The sequence below is a fragment of the Vitis vinifera genome, chromosome 8, assembly GCF_030704535.1.
Source record: "Vitis vinifera cultivar Pinot Noir 40024 chromosome 8, ASM3070453v1".
Taxonomy (NCBI): Eukaryota; Viridiplantae; Streptophyta; class Magnoliopsida; order Vitales; family Vitaceae; genus Vitis; species Vitis vinifera.
The window spans coordinates 11739294-11759055 of NC_081812.1; the positions used below are offsets into that span (position 1 = coordinate 11739294).

General features: G+C 32.7%; 1 protein-coding gene across 1 annotated transcript; it reads left to right on the plus strand.

Annotated features, from left to right (window-relative positions):
- Nucleotides 1-1519: 1519 nt before the first annotated feature.
- On the plus strand, nt 1520-19093 carry LOC100249981 (uncharacterized). Its single transcript, XM_002270435.5, has 9 exons — nt 1520-1802; nt 1910-1972; nt 2104-2159; nt 2450-2543; nt 2724-2784; nt 10751-10832; nt 11556-11611; nt 18442-18505; nt 18686-19093. The coding sequence occupies exons 1-9, from the start codon at nt 1683-1685 to the stop codon at nt 18747-18749; spliced, it is 660 nt and encodes a 219-aa protein (XP_002270471.1). The 5' UTR covers nt 1520-1682; the 3' UTR covers nt 18750-19093.
- The last annotated feature ends 669 nt before the right edge of the window (nt 19094-19762 follow it).

A 19762-nucleotide genomic window follows, 5' to 3' on the forward strand; every position in this document is an offset into this window, starting at 1 on the left:
AGAGTTATTGGTTGTAGCTACCCTATTTTCCTCCAAACTTGTATACTTGTAGGCCTATGTGAAAAATTCTTCCATAGTGGTAAGCTTTTTCTTATGTAGGACTTGTACTAATAAGAGTTAATGGGAAGCCCTATTATAAACACTATTCAAGTAGTTGAATCTTCACAAGCCTCTACCTGAACCAATAGTGCTATAATAAATCAAATGTAGGTAATCAACCCTTCTCGATCAACCCTTTGAATGTTAAATTAAGAGCCTATGATTCTTTGTTGTTGAGAATATCATATAAGTTGTGATACAAATTTTGTGTACATGTCAATAAAAGAAGTTATAGTTACATTAAGCAAGTTATGAAGCCACATCAAGGCAGACCCTTACAAGCTTGATGGAAAAACCTTATATAATAATGCATTATTGCCTCATCATAAGTGCATCAAATGATCAATAGTTCTCCTCTACCATCAATGACTTGGGGAACATGAACCCAAAGAGTACTTCCACTTCCAAAATATGCAATGAAATGACTTGGTGGTAAGAATGTGAATGATATTGCTTACTAATTGGTAGGCATTTCTCCTCCTCATGGAATCAACTCGCATTTTTAAGTCTTTAAGTTGCATCTCTAAGACACTGTTATCTTCAAAAGACCAAATAGTTCCATGGCACATGTATTTCTCTAATTCAAGAGAATGAGGAAGATTCTTCTTGATGGGATCTCTTCATAGTTTGTGGCATTGAAATGGTCAATGGGGATAGAGAGCTCTTTGATATCAACTTGGCCCTTAAATTTGTTATTTTTAGTTAGCATCTTATTATATTGTATTAAAGAATGCATATGAAGCTCCAATTGTGATTGCAGCTACTCCATGCACTCCTACAACCTTTGGAATGGATCCTTATCCAACACCCAATCCCCTTCTTCTAACCTTCCCAACTACTTCTACTCTTCGGACCTTTTTTGAATCTTTGTTTCCCATAGATGATGCCAAAACATAAGAACTCCAAACTTGAGTTAGCCAAAAAGCCCCTTATTCTTTCACGATTTCTTATATTTATAGCTATACAGTATGCTTGTAACAAAATATCATTTTCATGTCTGCTCACTCCTATTTTTAGTTGAGGTAATAACGGGTGACTGTTTAACATAAATGTGATTGATATGTTTATATGATAGTTACAAAATGGTTAAACCTAACAAAGTTTTCTGACAAAAATGTACATCCTAGTACTTTGTAAGTAGTTGAGCTATTTGACACCTATGAGATCTATATCTAGGTAATAAGTTCTTTCATTCATCTATGCACTTGCTAATGACTAGTAGAGTTAATAAAACAATCATCCCACACTTATAAATTATAAATGCAAAATTAAAATGATATATATGTTCCATACTTTATTTTGTTTATTTTATTAATATAAAATACTTGTAAAAGGTGGGTTTAAAAGGAATGTCATTTTCATACTTTATTTTGTTAATTTTGATATTCTATTTTTTCAAATTTGAATAATATGGATGTTGCAAGGATCTGGGCCAGTAATCAATAAGGCCAGTCGGTCCATGGGCTACACTTTGCAGGCCCAGTCTCCTTTCTTCACAGTTCAGCTGATCGAAGGATCTAGTCCTGGCGAAGCCAAAATTTAGCAGAATCGCAACGGCGATAGCAAGAAATTGCGGAATCGCCATGAATGGAAGAACAATGGAATCGATATTGGTGCTCCTGTTTCTGTCACTGCCTCTGTTTTGTAGTGCTTACAGGCCAGGAGACATCGTCCCAATGAGCAAGATGGGTCAATATCATTCGGTGTGTTCTCCAAAATCCCTTTCAATCTCTCTGTCTAGGTGTTTACATTTTCAATATCTGTTTATTGACTCATGCGTTCATTGATTTTTTGATATACTGTTGTTCAGTCGAGGACTGTTTGGCACGACGTGGTGGGTAAACACTGCCCAATTTTTGCTGTAAATCGCGAGGTACCGTTCTCTTGAATCTGTCAATTAGGGCTTTTGTTTCTTTGTTGTTGTTGCTACCGTACATCTCATGTTTTTCATTTCTACGCCATTTTTATTATCTATTTATGTATTTTTGGTTCTTTACTATATAGGTGTTGATTCCTATACAGAAGCCAACCGGTTATACTGGTGCTGATCCGTACAAAATGTAAGGGAATTTCTGTGTGAATTTATGTTTTCTTCCTCTTGTTTGAGGAGTTCTACTGGGAATTGGTTGTTCTAGTTTTAAAATAAGAATGAAGTCCAAATTGATATGACTCAAAGTTGGGTTGGCATATTATTTTGTTTTTTAAAATTGGATTTAACAAATATATCTGGATCCTAGTTGGAGTTCCCAACCCCAATGGTGTTCTTTGAAAATTCTTGGACTTCTATATGTATTGTTACTTCTCATGTTGCCTATGACTCAGTTGATGATTAGAAATTGTTCTTCTACAGTTCATTTCAAGTTGGAAGAGAAAAATTTCTGATTCCATGGCTTCTTCTGATAAATCGGAAGAGTTCTGAGGTTCCAATGATTGATGTGCATTTGGTAAGCATAGGATCACTAAGATAATCTGCTTTCATACTGTTTCATTTTTTGAATACGGATAGTGACTGTGAAGAAATTTCTGCTTAATGAAAACACAGAATATGGTAATTTTATAATTTTTATTATGAATTTACTCATCTCACATTTTGTGGAATTTGTGGCTACTTCATTGTTATGCAGAGGTACTCAGGGAATGATTTACACGGTGTCGTTGCAAAAGTTGTGGATATGCCTCACCATTGTATGTGATATTATTCTAATTGACTTCTGTCTCTTTCTAATTAACTTCTTTCATTTCCCTTCTATTCAAATACTTGTGGTTTTCTATTAAAGTTGCAAAGTGTTGGTATCACAATATTAAAAGTATCGTATTATCAGTCACTTCAAAGTTTAAAGTGATATGATGTCTTTGTTTGTCTATTTCTAGTGCTTGATTGCCTTATGCTAGCCCTAGCTGACCTTGGGTGCCAGCTAAACAGATTCTAGTTACTAATTATGCAACCAATTTTTCTGTTAAATCACTGATACACAACCTACCCCACCCCCCACTCCAGCACCTAATAATCTTTAAACTTGAAACACTTGAGCCCTTCATCTTGTAGTCATTCAGTGTAGTTTTACATAATTGAACAGCTCCTATATATATATATATATATATATATATATACATGTTGGTTATGTTTCTTGTGTGGAGAGTAGGGGCAACTAGAGAAAGAGGTGAATGATACTTGCAGCAATGTCCAATTCTAGTGAACATATTGTCTATAATTAGGATCAAGATGTAATCCAGATTAGCCTCTTTGGGGCTTATATAGAGGTTTTTCACATGGAGGAGCTGTAGCCCATTCAACTATGATCACCATTGGCAATGGGTAGCCTCTAAATGCAAGTGTTGCATGTCTAATACGTGTAAGTTCTATGGGCCTAGCTGGGTAACTCTGGTGGCTTTGAAGGGTGTATAGGTTGAGCCCAACCATGATAACCCCAAGGACAATGAAGCTCCTTGCTCACATATGATAGACCAAGTAAGAAGCCACAACCCCTGCATGAGGGAGGCATGTTTTGGTGAGATAATTCCTTATTTCAACACCCAAGCCAAGAAATTCGGTCATCCCTATTGATCTCCAGGGTGGGCATTTCAACATAAGACTGCATGGCAACAGGTGACAAAAGCTGGTTGTCATGCAGTCTTGGTCCAGTAGCGAGGGCTCCAATTCCCCCAATCAAACTTTGGAAGGGCTTGCTTTAGGTTGCTATGCCTCATGCTTTGGTGCCTCAAAATGTTGACTGAAGGGACATGTCATGTTGATTTTCATTCCCCTATCTTTGTATTGGTGAAAGACTGCAATGTGTATTTGTTTTGTTGACTTTCTTTATCAGGTGACATGTCTTAATTGGATCATTACAGGCAGATGGAATGCTGGTTAGAGGATAGGGAGGCTTTCAAATTCAGTAGTAGGTTGAGTTTTGTCATGTTTAAATTGAAGGTTCACAATAGATGGATTTTTTGTGATTTCGAAGAGAAGTAATAGACTTGTTAGAGGACATGGAGATATTACGTAGGTTTGAATAATCTTGATCTTTCAACGTGTTCAAATTTAGACAGGGTAAACATTGTAGATAAATTGGAAGATTATTTAGCAAGGGGTGAAATGTATATCTTAAAAGTTAGGATTTGATGAATCAAGGAAGGGGAATGATCATCTCAATTTGTCTAGGGATGTTGCAAACTCATGAGAACAAAAGCCTACTTACTGTCATGTCCATTTTATATGCTTATCTTCTTAGATGCAGTCATGGCTTGGTGAAGAACAAACATGTATGAACAAGAGCCTCAAAAGAGTTGATAACCTTAAATACATTAAACATGAAAAAAAAAAAAAAAAAGAGTTAGGTGGTGTTTGTTTTTTGGCTGAATAGAAAAAGCTAAATATTTTAGTGTTTTCCATTCAACTAAAAATAACATGTTAATATTAATAAACATAACTAAATTGAACCTATTGATAATAAGTTCACTTTAATTATGTTGGTTGATATCAACAAGTTATTTTTAGTTGAATAGGAAAAACCGAATATTTTAACTTTTTCTATTTAGTCAGAAAACAAATACCACCTTAGTCTTCATATTTTATTTTAAGGGAAGATTGTAAAGAAACATGATAGTGAATTTAATTCAATAACATACATGCTCTTGTAAAATGGTCCTTATGCTTCTTCAATGTAGTATGTGCACAACATATGGTCACTCTGCTTATTGTTTCTTTATTTTCTCCTTTTTGGATTTTTTATTCTTTGAGAAATAATCAGATAAAGTGACAATATATGGAAGTTTTTGTTTTTGGATACATAGCTGTGTTGTGTGAACCACCTATCCACAATCTTAACAAATACTGTTAATAATAGTATCTGGCAGGATTATCTGGTTCTATGAGAAGGTTTTCAGAAGTGCTAGATGAGCTGGCTTTAAGAGATTTGCCTCTTCAGGGGGGTCCTTATACGTGGAGTGGGGGGTTGAATGGCCAATCCAAGTCAAGACTGGATCGTTTCCTGATTTCGGAGGACTGGGAAAACCATTTTAGTGGAGTGTCTCAGTGCACACTCCCAAGGCCTGTGTCTGACCATTCCCTAATCCTGTTAGATGGGGGTGGAGTTAGGAGAGGTCCTATTCCTTTTTGTTTTGAGAATATGTGGTTGAAGGAGGAGGGATTTAAGGAGCTTCTGAAGGGCTGGTGGCAAGGCTTTAATTACAGTGGATCTTATAGCTTTGTCCTCTCAGAAAAACTAAAGGCCTTAAAAGTTAAGCTGAAGAATTGGAATAAGGAAGTCTTTGGTAAAGTGGGGGTGAACTTGAGGATGGCTTTGGGCAAAGTTTCTTTTTGTGATGATCAGGAGAGGTAGTGAGCGTTAAACGAGTAGGAGTTAGAGGCTAGAAAGGAGGCCAAGGAGGAGTTTAAAAAGTGGGCAATAAGAACACGGGATTCTTTCATAAGATGGCAAACTCTAACAGTAGAAGGAATTGTTTGAAAAAGATTAAAGTCAATGGTAACTGGCTTTCAGAAGATCATGAAATTCAAAGGGGAGTGGTGAGGGCCTATCAGGACCTGTTATCGGATCCTGGTGGCTGGCACTCGAGTATGAGCAGCATGGAGTTTGATAGAATATTGGAGAGAGGAGGCTGCTAGGCTGGAGGAGATGTTTTCCTTGGAAGAGGTGTATCTGGCCCTATCGGAGCTGAATGAGGACGAGGCTCCTGGACTGGATGGATTTCCCATTGCTTTCTGGTAGTTTTGTTGGGATTTTGTCAAAGACAAAATAGTGGGCTTCTTTAAGGATTTTTTTGAGAGGGGGAAATTCGTTAGAAGTCTTAACTCCACGTTCCTGGTTTTAGTCCCCAAGAAAGGTGGGGCTGAGGATTTACGTGACTATAGACCCATCATGTCATGCCCCAAGACCCACTCCAAGGGCGTGATGGTCATTTCACACTTCAAACCCGAAGGCTTACAGTGTAACCTGACCCAAACACTTATCTTGTAATCGGAAGTTACCAATTACCAAGTACCTATTCAGAGTAGCGGAACAAATCTAAAATCCTCAAAATTCAATTTCAAAACTAAAACATCCACTATCCAAAATCCATTGTCCAAATATTTGCAAACTTAAACAATTCAAGTACTAGAACAAATTTCAAAATCTCCAAAACTCAACTTTGATCTAACATAAAATTTGAAGGATCAATATCCAAATAACTTCCAAATACCAAAAGATCCAAATGAACACAACTAACAGTTAAACAAAATCCAATATAAAATCCTAAGTCAAATTCTAATGATGACCATTCCCAGCCTAGCCATCACTCCTCACCCGAACTAAGGGTACCTGAAAAGTAGTCAACAAATGGGAATGAGCTCACAGCCCAATAAGGAATATTAATGCAGTCCATGGATCAAATATTTCAAACTCACTTGCAAAATAGGAGATATTGTAATCAATCATTTTCATAAAGCTGTGAGTAAATTTTTTTTTTTTTTTTTTGCCAATACATTCAAAATTTCTAACTATATGCGTTTATTTCTGATTCAAACAATTTTATAACAAATTCAGTCAAAACATTCCAATAATTTATTTTACTCTGGTCATCAAACATCAAAGGGTTGCCCAGTTAGGTGGGACTTTTCAAATGGGTGGCTAGCCTCAAATTGTTCCTTTAAGGTGGACGGAACCAAACACTACTAGTACTAGTAACCTCTAACCGAAACCCCTAGAGGTTGGGGTTCAAATCAATTACATTCCCCACCAAGAAATGTAAAGGTCAATTATTGTATCCCATTGACAAGGGCCAAAAGTCAACTATTATATTCCGTTGACAAGGGCCAAACAAACCAGAGTCAAATATTTATTTCATTTATTCAAATTTACAACATATAATATCTCCACATTTATTTGTCAAAAACATAATATAAAATTCTAACATACTTTTCATGTAAAACAGGTTTGATCCATGCATAAAACGGAATATAACTCAAACGTTTTCAAATAATGTATATATATATAAAAATTGTTTAAAAAGGGGAATTTAACAACTGCATTAATTTCCCTTACCTCAAAAGAAGTCCTCAAAAACTTTGGAGAAAAATAATCCTAAAAATCTACTCTTCACCCAACAAAACATAAGAGGAACAATTATTACTATTTATCTAAAATTATAGGTTTGACAATCCTAAAATTTTAGGTATTCAAATTATTATTATTTTTTTATATATTTATGAAAGGTAATTTAATCTATTCATATTTTAAAAATTAATAAATTTCTAATTCATATAAAATTGAATTTATTTATTTATTTATTTATTTTAAAATTTATTTCTTGAGACACAACTTAATTAAACTATAATTTATTTCAATAATTAATTTCTATGTTATTTATTAACTTACGCTCATAATTATAATATAAAAAAAAATCTTTACTTCCTTTTTATTTAAAACTTCTATTCTCTCATTTTTATTTTTATTTTTAAACATAAACTTTATTCCCAACAATACTCCATTATTGCCAACAAACAATAGACATATATATATATATATATATTAACTAACAACACTCTTCATCCATCCGTACACATACCCACACCCCATATATATATTATATTATTTTTTTTTTCATTCTCCAATTCCAGTGAGCACACGCGTCCTCTATTTTTTTTTTTTTTTTTTAATCCTTAAGCCATTCTCCAATTCTACAGTGTGCACACGCGTCTTCCAGGTTTTTTTTTTCTAAAAGCTTAAGAATTTCCAATTTCCAACAGTAAATCAAAATCTTAAATTTTCACTATTTTGATATTAAAACGAAATAAAATAATAATAATAATAATAAACTAACCCTAATCTAAATCGAAATCTTCACAGGAATCTTTTTTTTTTTTTCTAATAAAAAAACTTAAGATCTCCCCAATTCCAATAATAAATCAAAATCTTAAATTTTCACTATTTGATATTAAAACGAATTAAAAAAATAATCTAACCCTAATCTAGATTTGGGGTTTTCCAAAAAATATATCTAATGTGCTTGACATTAACTAATGAATCTAAAATAATAATCTAGGGGTTGGAAACTTACCTATTAAGGTTTGTTCTTCAAACCTTGAAATCTGACCTCAACTTCACGTTATCTGGAAACTCTCTGCGAACAGGAATACGATTCAAAAAAAGAACAGGAAGAAGAGAATTTTCTATTTATACATAGGGTATTATTTGTAAAATTACCTTTTCACCCCTCTTCCATTTTATTAAATTAATTAATTAATTAATTTAATATCATTATTAAGAATTTCCTAAATTACCCTTTAAAAAGAAAACTTGGGCGTTACACATCAGCTTGGTGGGTGGTCTGTACAAGATTCTCACCAAGGTCCTAGCCAATAGGCTGAAGAAAGTAGTGAGTAAGGTGGTGTCTCCTACCCAAAATGCCTTTGTTGAAGGAAGGCAAATCCTTGACGCAGCGTTAATTGCTAACGAGGCCATAGACTCGCTGCTGAAAGGGGATGAAGCTGGTGTGTTATGCAAACTGGACCTAGAGAAGGCTTACGACCATATTAACTGGGATTTTCTGATGTCAGTGATGCAAAAAATGGGTTTTGGGGAGAAGTGGGTTAGCTGGATCAGGTGGTGCATCTCCACTACTTCCTTCTCAGTTCTGATTAACAGTTCGCCTGTGGGTTTCTTCCAGAGCATTCGAGGGTTAAGGCAAAGGGACCCCATTTCCCCCTACTTGTTTGTCTTAGGAATGGAGGCCTTAAGCTGCCTCATTAACAAAGCAGTTAGGGAGGGCTTCCTGTTCGGCTGCAGGTTAAGGGGTAGGAGTGGAAATGGGATTCAAGTATCTCACCTGTTATTCGCAGATAATACGTTGGTCTTTTGTGAGGATTCCCAAGACCAAATGGTTGTTCTAAGCTGGCTTTTAATGTGGTTTGAAGCCATTTCTGGTCTGAACATCAATTTGAACAAGAGCGAAATTTTGCCGGTGGGAAGAGTTGAGAATGTTGAGGTCTTGGCTTCTGCATTGGGTTGCAAAGTGGGTTCTCTTCCCTCCACTTATTTGGGGCTGCCTCTAGGTGCTCCTCACAAATCGGTGGTTGTGTGGGATGGTGTGGAAGAAAGGATGAGGAAGAGACTCGCTTTGTGGAAAAGGCAGTTCATTTCTAAGGGGGGGAGAATCACTCTCATTCGGAGCACTTTGGCTAGCATGCCGATCTATCTTATGTCCTTGATGTGTATTCCAAGAGTTGTAAGATTGAGGCTTGAGAAAATCCAAAGGGATTTCCTTTGGGGTGGGGGTGCGTTGGAGAAGAGGCCTCATCTTGTAAAGTGGGATGTGGTTCGCTCTCATAAAATGAAGGGTGGCTTGGGGATTAGAAATTTTTCTATCCTTAATAGGGCCCTGTTGTGTAAATGAAGCTGGCGCTTTGCGGCTGAAAGAGAGTCTTTTTGGAAGCTTATTATCAGCACGAAGTATGGGGAAGAAGGAGGAGGGTGGATCTCTCGTGAGGTTAGGGAAGGTTATGGGGTAGGGTTGTGGAAGGAAATTAGAAAGGAAGGCGTTCTGATGTTTAAAAACGTTTTCTTCACTGTAGGGGATGGTAGAAGGGTGAAATTTTGGAAGGACATTTGGTGTGGAAACATTCCCCTATGTGAGGCTTTTCCTTCTTTGTTTGCCTTTGCGGTCTCTCAAGATGCGTGGGTAGCGGATTGCTGGGATTCTATGGGGGATGCGGGGGGATGGTATCCTTGTTTTTCTAGACCTTTTAATGACTGGGAGTTGGAGGCGGTGGCGAGTCTCCTTTCGTTCCTTCAAGGAAAGAGGCTTAATGTTGGGATGGAGGATAGAGTGTTGTGGAATGCTTCTAAGAATGGGATTTTCTCTGTAAAATCCCTTTACAATACTCTTGATTCTGGTGGTGCAGTCCCGTTTCCGTGGAGAATCATATGGAGCCCTTGCGTGCCTACTAAGGTGGGTTTTTTTGCTTGGGAAGCTTCTTGGGGGAAGGTGCTAACCCAAGATCAACTCAAAAGGAGGGGCTGGATTTTAGCAAACAGATGCTTCTTATGTTGTGATGACGAGGAGACAATAAACCACGTCCTTATTCATTGCCCTAAGGCAAGGGTGTTGTGGAATCTTGTGTTTTCGTTGTTTAGGGTTAATTGGGTCCTTCCGCTTACGGTTAGAGACACTCTCCTTGGTTGGTCCGCTTCCTTTGTGGACAAGAAGCGTGGGAAGACTTGGCGGGCAGCTCCCCTTTGTTTATTTTGGACGATTTGGAAAGAAAGAAATAGGATAGTTTTTTATAATGAGGTTTTGTCGATCCAAAGATTGAAAATCTCCTTCGTTTGTAATCTTTTCTCTTGGTCTAAGTCTTGTTTAGATGGAGAACCCCGCTCCTTAATTAACTTTGTTAATTGGTTGGGTTCTATTTGAGGGTTGGTGAGTGTATGCTTCCTTGTGTTTTTTGTTGTGGGGCTCCTCGTGTATACTTCCTGTATGTTTCGGGTTGCCTTCTTGCTCCCTTCTTTTAATATAATTTTTCTGTGTTTATCTATAAAAAAAAAAATAGTATCTGGCAGGATGCAAGAAGTGTTTCAAGTAATTTGTGTGAGTTCATTTACTAGTCCTCATTGGGTTTGATCACAGTTTTTACATATCTTTGCTTGTGCAGATGTTGAGATTCACCCAAATATTCGTACACAGTTTTGGAATCCAGAACATTGGCCAAAACATGTGCTTGTCAGATATACATGGTTTGTGTTATAGCATTTCATTTATTTCTTTCCTCCTTCATTTTTATTTTATTTATTTTCTTCTTGTTTCCTCTTTTAGTTACATGCATTGGGATCAAAATTATTTTTTCTTGATGAAATTAAGCAAAAACTCATTCACTGAGAATTATCTAGTTATGCTTCAGTAATATGGTGTTGTGGATCATTCTGTTGGGGGGGGGGATTAAGTTGTACAACCTTCTGGGTTCATGTTGAGCTAGAAGGAATATTTTATAAGTTTCATCCATGTGTACTGAACCAGTCCAATTTAATGGTAATTTATCATGAACATGAAGCCTTCCAATTGTTCAACAACCTGGATAACCATCCTGAGAAGCTTCTTAGTGATGATCTACATGTTTTGATATGTGAAAAATTTTCTGATGCGCTTTAATCCAATTTTTCTTTTCAATTTACTCAAATATGAATGAAAAAGTACAACGAAATTACAGTTGCTCACTTCTTTTCTCTTGGATTTTTAATTTTGTATGCATAAGGGAAGTGTTTTGAAACATCATTTTAGGTAAAGCCTTGGAAGTAAAAGGCTGCACCAGATCTGTTAAGGACAGAATAACCCCAAAGGATATTCCACTTATAGGGCTTTGCACATATTCTGTAATGTGCATATGATGCCTTAGAAATTTATTTTCCCAGTGCCTTTACACATTAACACTGTAGTTGAGTCTATGTTCTTGCATATGACAGGGAAGAGCAATCAGAGATAGATGTGACTTCTGGGTTTTACGTTCTATTTGGATCAGGTGAAAATTTCTGCTCAATGATGATGGCTGATGTCTTATATATAGTAATGTTTATACCTATCAAAAAAAATATATACATATATACAGTAATGTTTATACTTTTTTTCAGTCACCAAAATTGATTATTAGCTGCATTAACGTGTTTTAAAAAATAAAATGCTATCAGACAATTAAAACAGTTCCTTTCAATACTAATTGTTTCAGTAACTAAAACCAGTGTCTTGATTACCTGTGGAGATCATGCTTTCTTGCTATGATATTGATTTTTTCATTCTTGGTTTAGGAGACTTTCTTCATAAATTGCATGGTACCACATTAAACATAAATTTGTCTAATCACCATTAACATCCATTTCTATGTGTTATACAGTTTTTTCTGCCTTCAGTTTGTTGTAAATGTCTGGTTGGCTTGAACTCTTAAATATCTAGTCTATAATAAAAGCCATGACAATTTTTTGTGACTGTTTCTTTGTCCTGATCTGTTGACATATTTACAATAATACCATTGCTCCTATATAAAAATGCAAAACATCTTCTGGCACTAACATAAAAAAGGGTAAACAAGGGCAAAAAAGTAACAATGCAATTTGTTGGGACTCTTTCTTTGTCCTGATTTATTGACCTATTTACAATAACTAGGTGTGGTCCACAGGACTGTGAAGTAATAAAGTTATTTTTCAATTTATGGTTGCATTTTTATGCTTTTTTCTTCCCTCTTCTTTGAACAATTTGGTTCCATATTGTTTGTTTTGATGATAAACAAATCCTAAAACAATATAAAAATCAAAATAAATATCAAGTTATATTGTTGTGACATAAATTTAAAAGAGAAAACATTTTTATATAAAGTATAAAAGAACATTTACCAGAAAAAATATTATAGAAAATGGTGAAACCTAACACATACAATTAAAGAAAATCAAATATTTATTAATCATTAATACAAAATAATAATCAAATTTTCTAAACAAATGAATAGAAAAAAATAAAATAACAAAATAATTATAAATAAACACAAATAAATATGAACAAGGTATATTGTTGTAAATAACATAATTTTAAAAGAGAAAATATCGCTATAAAGTATATAAGAGAACTTTTACCTAAATAAATATTATAGAAAAATAGTCAAATGTAAAAATATAACCAAAGAAAATAAAATATATATCAATTATTGATATAGAAAAACAATTAAATATTCTAAACAAATAAATATGTTTTATATTTCTCTTGTAATAGATAATTAGTAATAATATTTAATTTGATTCCAAAGAAGATATTATTCTCATTTTTTTATTATGTCTTTCTTTATGCTCCTATTGATTGAAATTAAATTTTACAATAATTTAATAAATTTATTATTAAATTTTAATTCTAAATGTACAAAATATAAACATTTTTTTATAATAAAATACCATAAAAGTGGGCATTTTTCATAGATTTTTTCATACCAAAGAAATCCTTATACAATGAATTATATTCATTTATATCCTATGATTTATTATTTTTTGTTAGATTATATTTACTCTTTTATCATTCCCTATTAAAAAAAATCACTAATTCTCTGTTTTTTAATTCATTTCCTTTAATTATCTATATCAACATTTAATTATTCTTATTTTAATGAAAATAATTTTTACCTCTTTTCCTTCTTTTCATGTTTTTTTTTAATTAAAATCATCATTGGATTTTGTCGTATTCCCTTTATTTTTAAATCCTCCATATTTTTTTATTATTCACCAATTATTTTATTATTTCCTTTACTTTCTACTTCAATTATTAAAATTAAATTTATAGTTTAAACTAATATTAAAATAAAATGTTATTCAATTATTCTCTTTTAAAGTTATGCAATTATCTATATTGATACTTAATTCTTCTTATTTAAATCAAAATAATCTTTATTGTTTTTTCCTTTTTTCATAATTCCTTTTTGTTAAAATCACAATGCCATTTCATGGTATTGCCTTTATTTTTAACTTCTCCCTATTTTTTTACTTTTGTTATTTATCAATTTTGTTTATTATTTCTTTTATTTTCTAGTTCAATTATTATAGTCAAATTTATAGCTAATAAAATGTTGTTCCTATCTTATAATATTTCTTCCCTTTGCACTTTAGCCATTGAAATTGAGTCTTATAATGAATTAATAAATCTTATACAAAATATTATTGTTTTGCTTAAGTAACCATTAAAGCTATTATTATATATCATTATTTTCATTTCATATGCATTCCTTCATTGGTTTTTATTCAAAATTTTCAATAATTCTACCTTTAAATTTATTTTCTATATTGATTCTTATTAATATTTAACTTTTCCTTATTTAAGATATGTCATAACTATGTTTTTGCTTTCTTATAAAAATTAAACTTTCACTTCACATTTTCAATTCATTTATGTCTCTTAATTGGCAAATTCTCTCATGGTGAGAGTTTAGGTTTGCAAAAGTTTATATCTCAATTTTTATTTATTTGATAAATATTTTACAATTGTTGATATTTGTATTTAAGAAGTAAACTTAAAATTTTGATATTAATTGAATTTCTTTTATCTAATTGTAGTTAGTTTGTTGAACATGTGATATAATTATTTTAAAAAATATACTATTGTTACTAAAATAAATGTAATTATCAATTATAGTTTATGGTTTCCCTTTTTTCTACTATGGTTCTACCTCTCCAAACACACCTCAAAAAATTCAAATTTTGAAAAGACGGGAACAGTTTTTTAGTCTACACGGTTTATAATTACCCAAACACAACACAAAAATAATAATAATAATAATAATAATTAAAAAGAAAAAAGAAAAACATGGTTGTGATAATTGTAGGTTTTTAAAAATATCTATACAAAGCATAGTCTATCAATCCCTAAAGTATCAAACAACACAAAAATGAATAAAACCAAGAGAGATAAAATTTCAATTGTCCACATCACAAATAGTCCTCTATCCGTCAAATTATATAAATTAAAATATCTAGGCAGAACTGCAAACCGTGTGATCAAAGCACAAAAAGACGTAAAAAGGCCAAAGGTGTATTATTTATTTTTTAACAAAGGGTGGAGTACCATGGAGTACACATTTCACATTAAAGTACATGTGTTATGATGCAACAACGTCATGTGTAAAAAAACATATATGAAGTTTAAAAAAAAGGGTGCCTAGAATTAGAATAAAAAAAGGTAACAAATCTTGTGATCAAATCACAAGAAGACGTAAAAAGGTCAAAGGTGCATTATTTATTTTTTAACAAAGGGTGGAGTACCATGGAGTACACATGTCACATTAAAGTACATGTGTTATGATGCAACAGCGTCATGTGTAAAAAAACACATATGAAGTTTAAAAAAAAGAGTGCTTAGAATTAGAATAAAAAAAGGTAACAAATCTTGTGATCAAAGCACAAGAAGACGTAAAAAGGTCAAAGGTGCATTATTTGTTTTTTAACAAAGGGTGGAGTACCATGGAGTAGACATGTCACGTTAAAGTACATGTGTTATGATGCAACAGCGTCATGTGTAAAAAAACATATATGAAGTTTAAGAAAAAGGGTGCCTAGAATTAGAATAAAAAAAAGGTAACAAATCTTGTGATCAAAGCACAAGAAGACATAAAAAGGTCAAAGGTGCATTATTTATTTTTTAACAAAGGGTGGAGTACCATGGAGTACATGTGTCACATTGAAGTACAAGTGTTATAATGCATGGGCATCATGTGTAAAAATGCATATATGTTGTTTAAAAAAATGGTGCCTAGAATTAGAATTCAAAAAGGAACAAATCCCTACAAATCAATCACCACCTAAATCCATTGGCCCCCATCTCACCCCGCCCCAACAACACTAATGGTACCACCTCATCTCATTGAAATCTAATGTTGATAGAATTGGTCCCCATTTTAGTTTCTTTCTGGTTGATTCTAAAGACCACAACTCTTGTTTCAGGTGCTAAAGTTCATAGCACCACCAATGATGTTGTTTTATTAGGAGAAAGTCCACTCCTACCTTTTGCTTCACCTTCCTACACTCATATTGGTGGCGACAATGGGGTGACCATTGCCCCTACCCCACATCCACTCATCCATGAGGATGATGTTGATGCTAACGTATTTTTGCTTACTTCATCAATCCTCAATGTTCTATATCTTTGATAATCAAATTATGGGTTGTTTTACTAAATAATGTTATCATTACCAGAAACATAGAGCATTGAGAATTAATGAAGCAAACAGAAGCGTGTCAACTTCAACATCATCCTCACAGATGAGTAAATGTGGGGCAAGGGTGTTGGTCAACCCCATTGTCACTACTAGTGTCAGTACAACAAGTCAGAGTAGAAGGTAGGATTAGACTTTCTCCCATCAAAACAGCATCCTTGGTGGTGACAAGAGTTCTAGTCTTCAAAATCAACCAAAGAGAGATTGAGATGGAGACAAATTTTGTCAATGCTGGATTTGGTAAGATGAGGTACTACCATTAGTGTTGGTGAGATGAGGGTCATTGGATTTAGGTGGTGTTTGATTTGTGGTGATTTGTTTCTTTTTTAATTCTAATTTAAACACCATTTTTTTAAACTATAGATATGCATTCTCACACATGACACCCATGCATCATAACACATACTCCACCCTTCATTCAAAAATAAATAATGCCCCTCTGACCTTTCTATGTCTTCATGTGTTCTAATCACACAGTTTTTGGTTTTGCTTAGGTTTTTTTATTTCTTTTTTATGCATAATTTAACTACATTTATTAATTTGAGTTAATTTAGAACCGTGATCTGTATAGAATTTGTTGGAAAGAGGACTATTTGTGATGTGAACAATTAAAATTTTATTTTCCTTAGTTATTTTCGCTTTTATTTTGTTTGATATTTTATATTGTGATTGATAGATTGTGCTTTGTTTGAATCCCAATAAGTGGCACATGGTCCTAGGTTCGAATCCTATATCTGATAATACCGTGAATTTACTTGATACTGGTTGTTGGAGGCGGTCAACACCCCGAGGCTTGGGTCCCCATGGAGAGTCCTAAGGGCTTGGCTATGGAAAGTTCCTCGATTATCATAAAAAAAAAAATTTAAATAAAATAAAATAATTGTATTTTGTTTAGATATTTGTGAATACCTACAAGGCTACAATTATTTTGATTTAAACAAGAATAGTTAAATGTTAATATAGATAATTATAGGAAATAAATTTAAAAGAGAACCATGAATAATATTTTATTTTAATATTAGTTTTAACTATACATTTAATTTTAATAATTGAAGTAGAAAATAAAATGAATAAAAAAATGGTGAATGATAAAAATTTTAAAAAATGGAGTTAAAAGTAAAGGCTATATGATGAAATGCGATTTTGATTTTAATAAAAAAGAAATATGAAAAAAGGAAAAACGATGAAGAATTGTTGAATCTTTTAATAGGGAACAATCTAATAAGAAATAATAAATCATAGGATACAAATAAAAATAATATATCATAGCAGGATTTCTTTAGAATGAAGAAATCTATGAAAAAAACCCACTTTTATGATATTTTATTGTAAAAAATATTAATATTTTGTATATTCAGATTCAAACTTTAATAATAAATTTATTAGATTATTTAAAATTTAATTTCAATAAATAGTGTATAAAGAAAAGACACTATAGGAAAATGAGAAATAATATCTTTTTCGAAATGAAATTCAGTAATTTTTTTTATAGGTCAAAATAAAATTAAATAATATTACTAAGTAGAATATTTAATTATTCTTCTATATCAATGATTGATGAATACTTGATATTCTTTAGTTGTATTTTTTTTTATTTGGCTATTTTTTTTAAATTCTTTGTTTTGGGAAATATTCTATTATACTCTTTATAATGATGATTCTCTTTTAAAATTATTCTTCATAATGATGTTTCGTTTTTAAAATTATGTTATTTACTATAATATACCTTGTTTATGTTTATTTAATTGTTATGCTATGTTTATTTATAATTACTTTGTTATTTTTATTTGTTTCTATTCATTTGTTTAAACACTTAATTATTCTTTTATATCAATGATTAATATATACTTGATCTTTTTTAATCTTATATTATTTAATGGTAAATGTTCTCTTATACTCTTTATAAAAGTGTATTTTCTTTTAAAATTATGTTACTTACACTGAATCCGATATAAATTGTTGATATTCATTTTGGTTTTTATGTTGCTTTAGAATTTGCTTATTATCAAAATTAACAAATGGTTCAGAAGAAGGAAGAGAAAAACATACAAATGCAATCATAAATTGAAAATTAACCTTATTACCTAGCAGTCCTACACCTAGTACTTTTCAGATTGACAAAATTTGTTATTAGGGGCTTGTTTCCCCTTAACAAAGGGTAGGGAGTCTGTTTCAGTTCTTTTCCCATTTTGTACACTTGGTGAATGCCTGCATGCCCAGAAGACTTTCGGCAATCCATGCAATTGACTGGGTATGGCTTGACAAAGCAAAGTTCAAATCCTATCCAGTTGGGTTTGGTTAGGAGAGTTCTCACAATTTTTGCTCCATCTAGCATCATATCCTCCATTTAATTATATAGGCAACTTCATCTTATCAATGAAATAAAGATGAAACTGTCATTTCTGACTATAGGCGATGAATTTTTAAAAGTTCTCAAATTGCGTAACTTCTATCTGGGGAATTAACTTTAATTAGAGCTCTTTCTGTTTCTTGAGAATTTGAGATGCACATACTCATGGAGTCCATAATCAATAAAAGAAGTCACTAGAAAACTACAAGAGAATAGAGTTCTTTCCCTAGTTTCTTCTAATTTTTCTTATGGATGCTGACAGGGCTTGTGATGTCTGTTATTCTGTCTATCTATGTTTTGCAATCATCCCGAGACAAACTGGCGAGGTAAAGTATTCTTCTTCTAATGTGTCATAGTTGTTCTTCACTCTGTGTATATAATGGAAATTAAAACTTAAGGACCAAGTCAGGACTACTAAAATGCCAAATAGAGATGGCATGGTGGCATTATTTTCTTTCATAAGCTTCTTTCTTGAGATCATAGGGCTATTTGGTATTTCTTTCCAGGTTTGTGAGGGAGACAGTTGCAGAAGGCAGCATGTCTGGTGGAGGAGTGGCAAAGGTTGAATGAGGGAACTCTTAAAAGGCATCAAAAAACATCATCACAAAAATGATTGAAAGAATTTCATGAGGCCTCAGAGATATATACCATAGCACACAAGTTGGCTAGCTTGCAAATACTGTTGTCTGCTGGAGAGGAGGTTTATCGTCACTACCAATCTGTGCCATCTGGAATACTTATGTACAAGTGGGATTAAAATTGAACTCCCCATGGGCTCTGGACTTAGAGATCGATCAAAGAGTAGTTAAATGCAAATGTTTTGTAACTGCTGCGGGTAAAAGTTTATGCAACTTTTTGTGACCTTTACTAAAAATATACCTCAATCAATATTTGCAACTGGGATTTACTTTTCACACAGCTCAGTGTCTGTCCTACTCCGAGGAAAGGTCAAAAAATAGAGAGTGGCGCCTTGCTCTGCGCAGTGTTTTGCTAGTCACAGTTTGGTTGCCAGGCTATCTATAGAAACTCATCTTCATCTTAACAGGTGATGATCCACTTTCTTCATGAACCTGACCATGAATTTGCCCTCTGCAGGTAGAACTTCATAAGACTTTGAAGAACATTTTCCCTTTTCACCATTTGATAAGACTTAAAATTTTAAAAGGTCGTGTACTTGAAGTATATAAATGAATAATTGAAAAAGAGTATTTTATCTTTGTCTTTGAAGAACTTTTTCCTTATTCGTCATCTTAGAAGGGTTAAGACCTTATTATTAGACCATATACAGCATAGGATAGGATGAAAAAGAACAATATATCATATTCTGTGTTTCATGGAATAAGATAAACTCCTCCAATACTTATCTTATGATATGTTTAATTAAATATGAGATAAGATAAATAAAATGATATATTATTCATTTATTTTTTATATCCCTTATATATAGAATATATTAATTTTAATTTAGGATATGGGATATGGATATCTTATATATTATAAATTTATTTTTTCATCAATTCTTGTATTTTTATTCTTTTTAATATTACTTGTTTTTCAAAATAAAAATTTTGAGTAAAAAATTA

Bases quoted from the DNA above. Each gene is read 5' to 3' on its own strand.
- LOC100249981 (XM_002270435.5), top strand. From the start codon at position 1,683: ATGAATGGAAGAACAATGGAATCGATATTGGTGCTCCTGTTTCTGTCA. The intron at 1,803-1,909 runs GTGTGTTCTCCA...ACTGTTGTTCAG, and splicing joins AGATGGGTCAATATCATTCG to TCGAGGACTGTTTGGCACGA. The intron at 2,544-2,723 runs GTAAGCATAGGA...ATTGTTATGCAG, and splicing joins CAATGATTGATGTGCATTTG to AGGTACTCAGGGAATGATTT.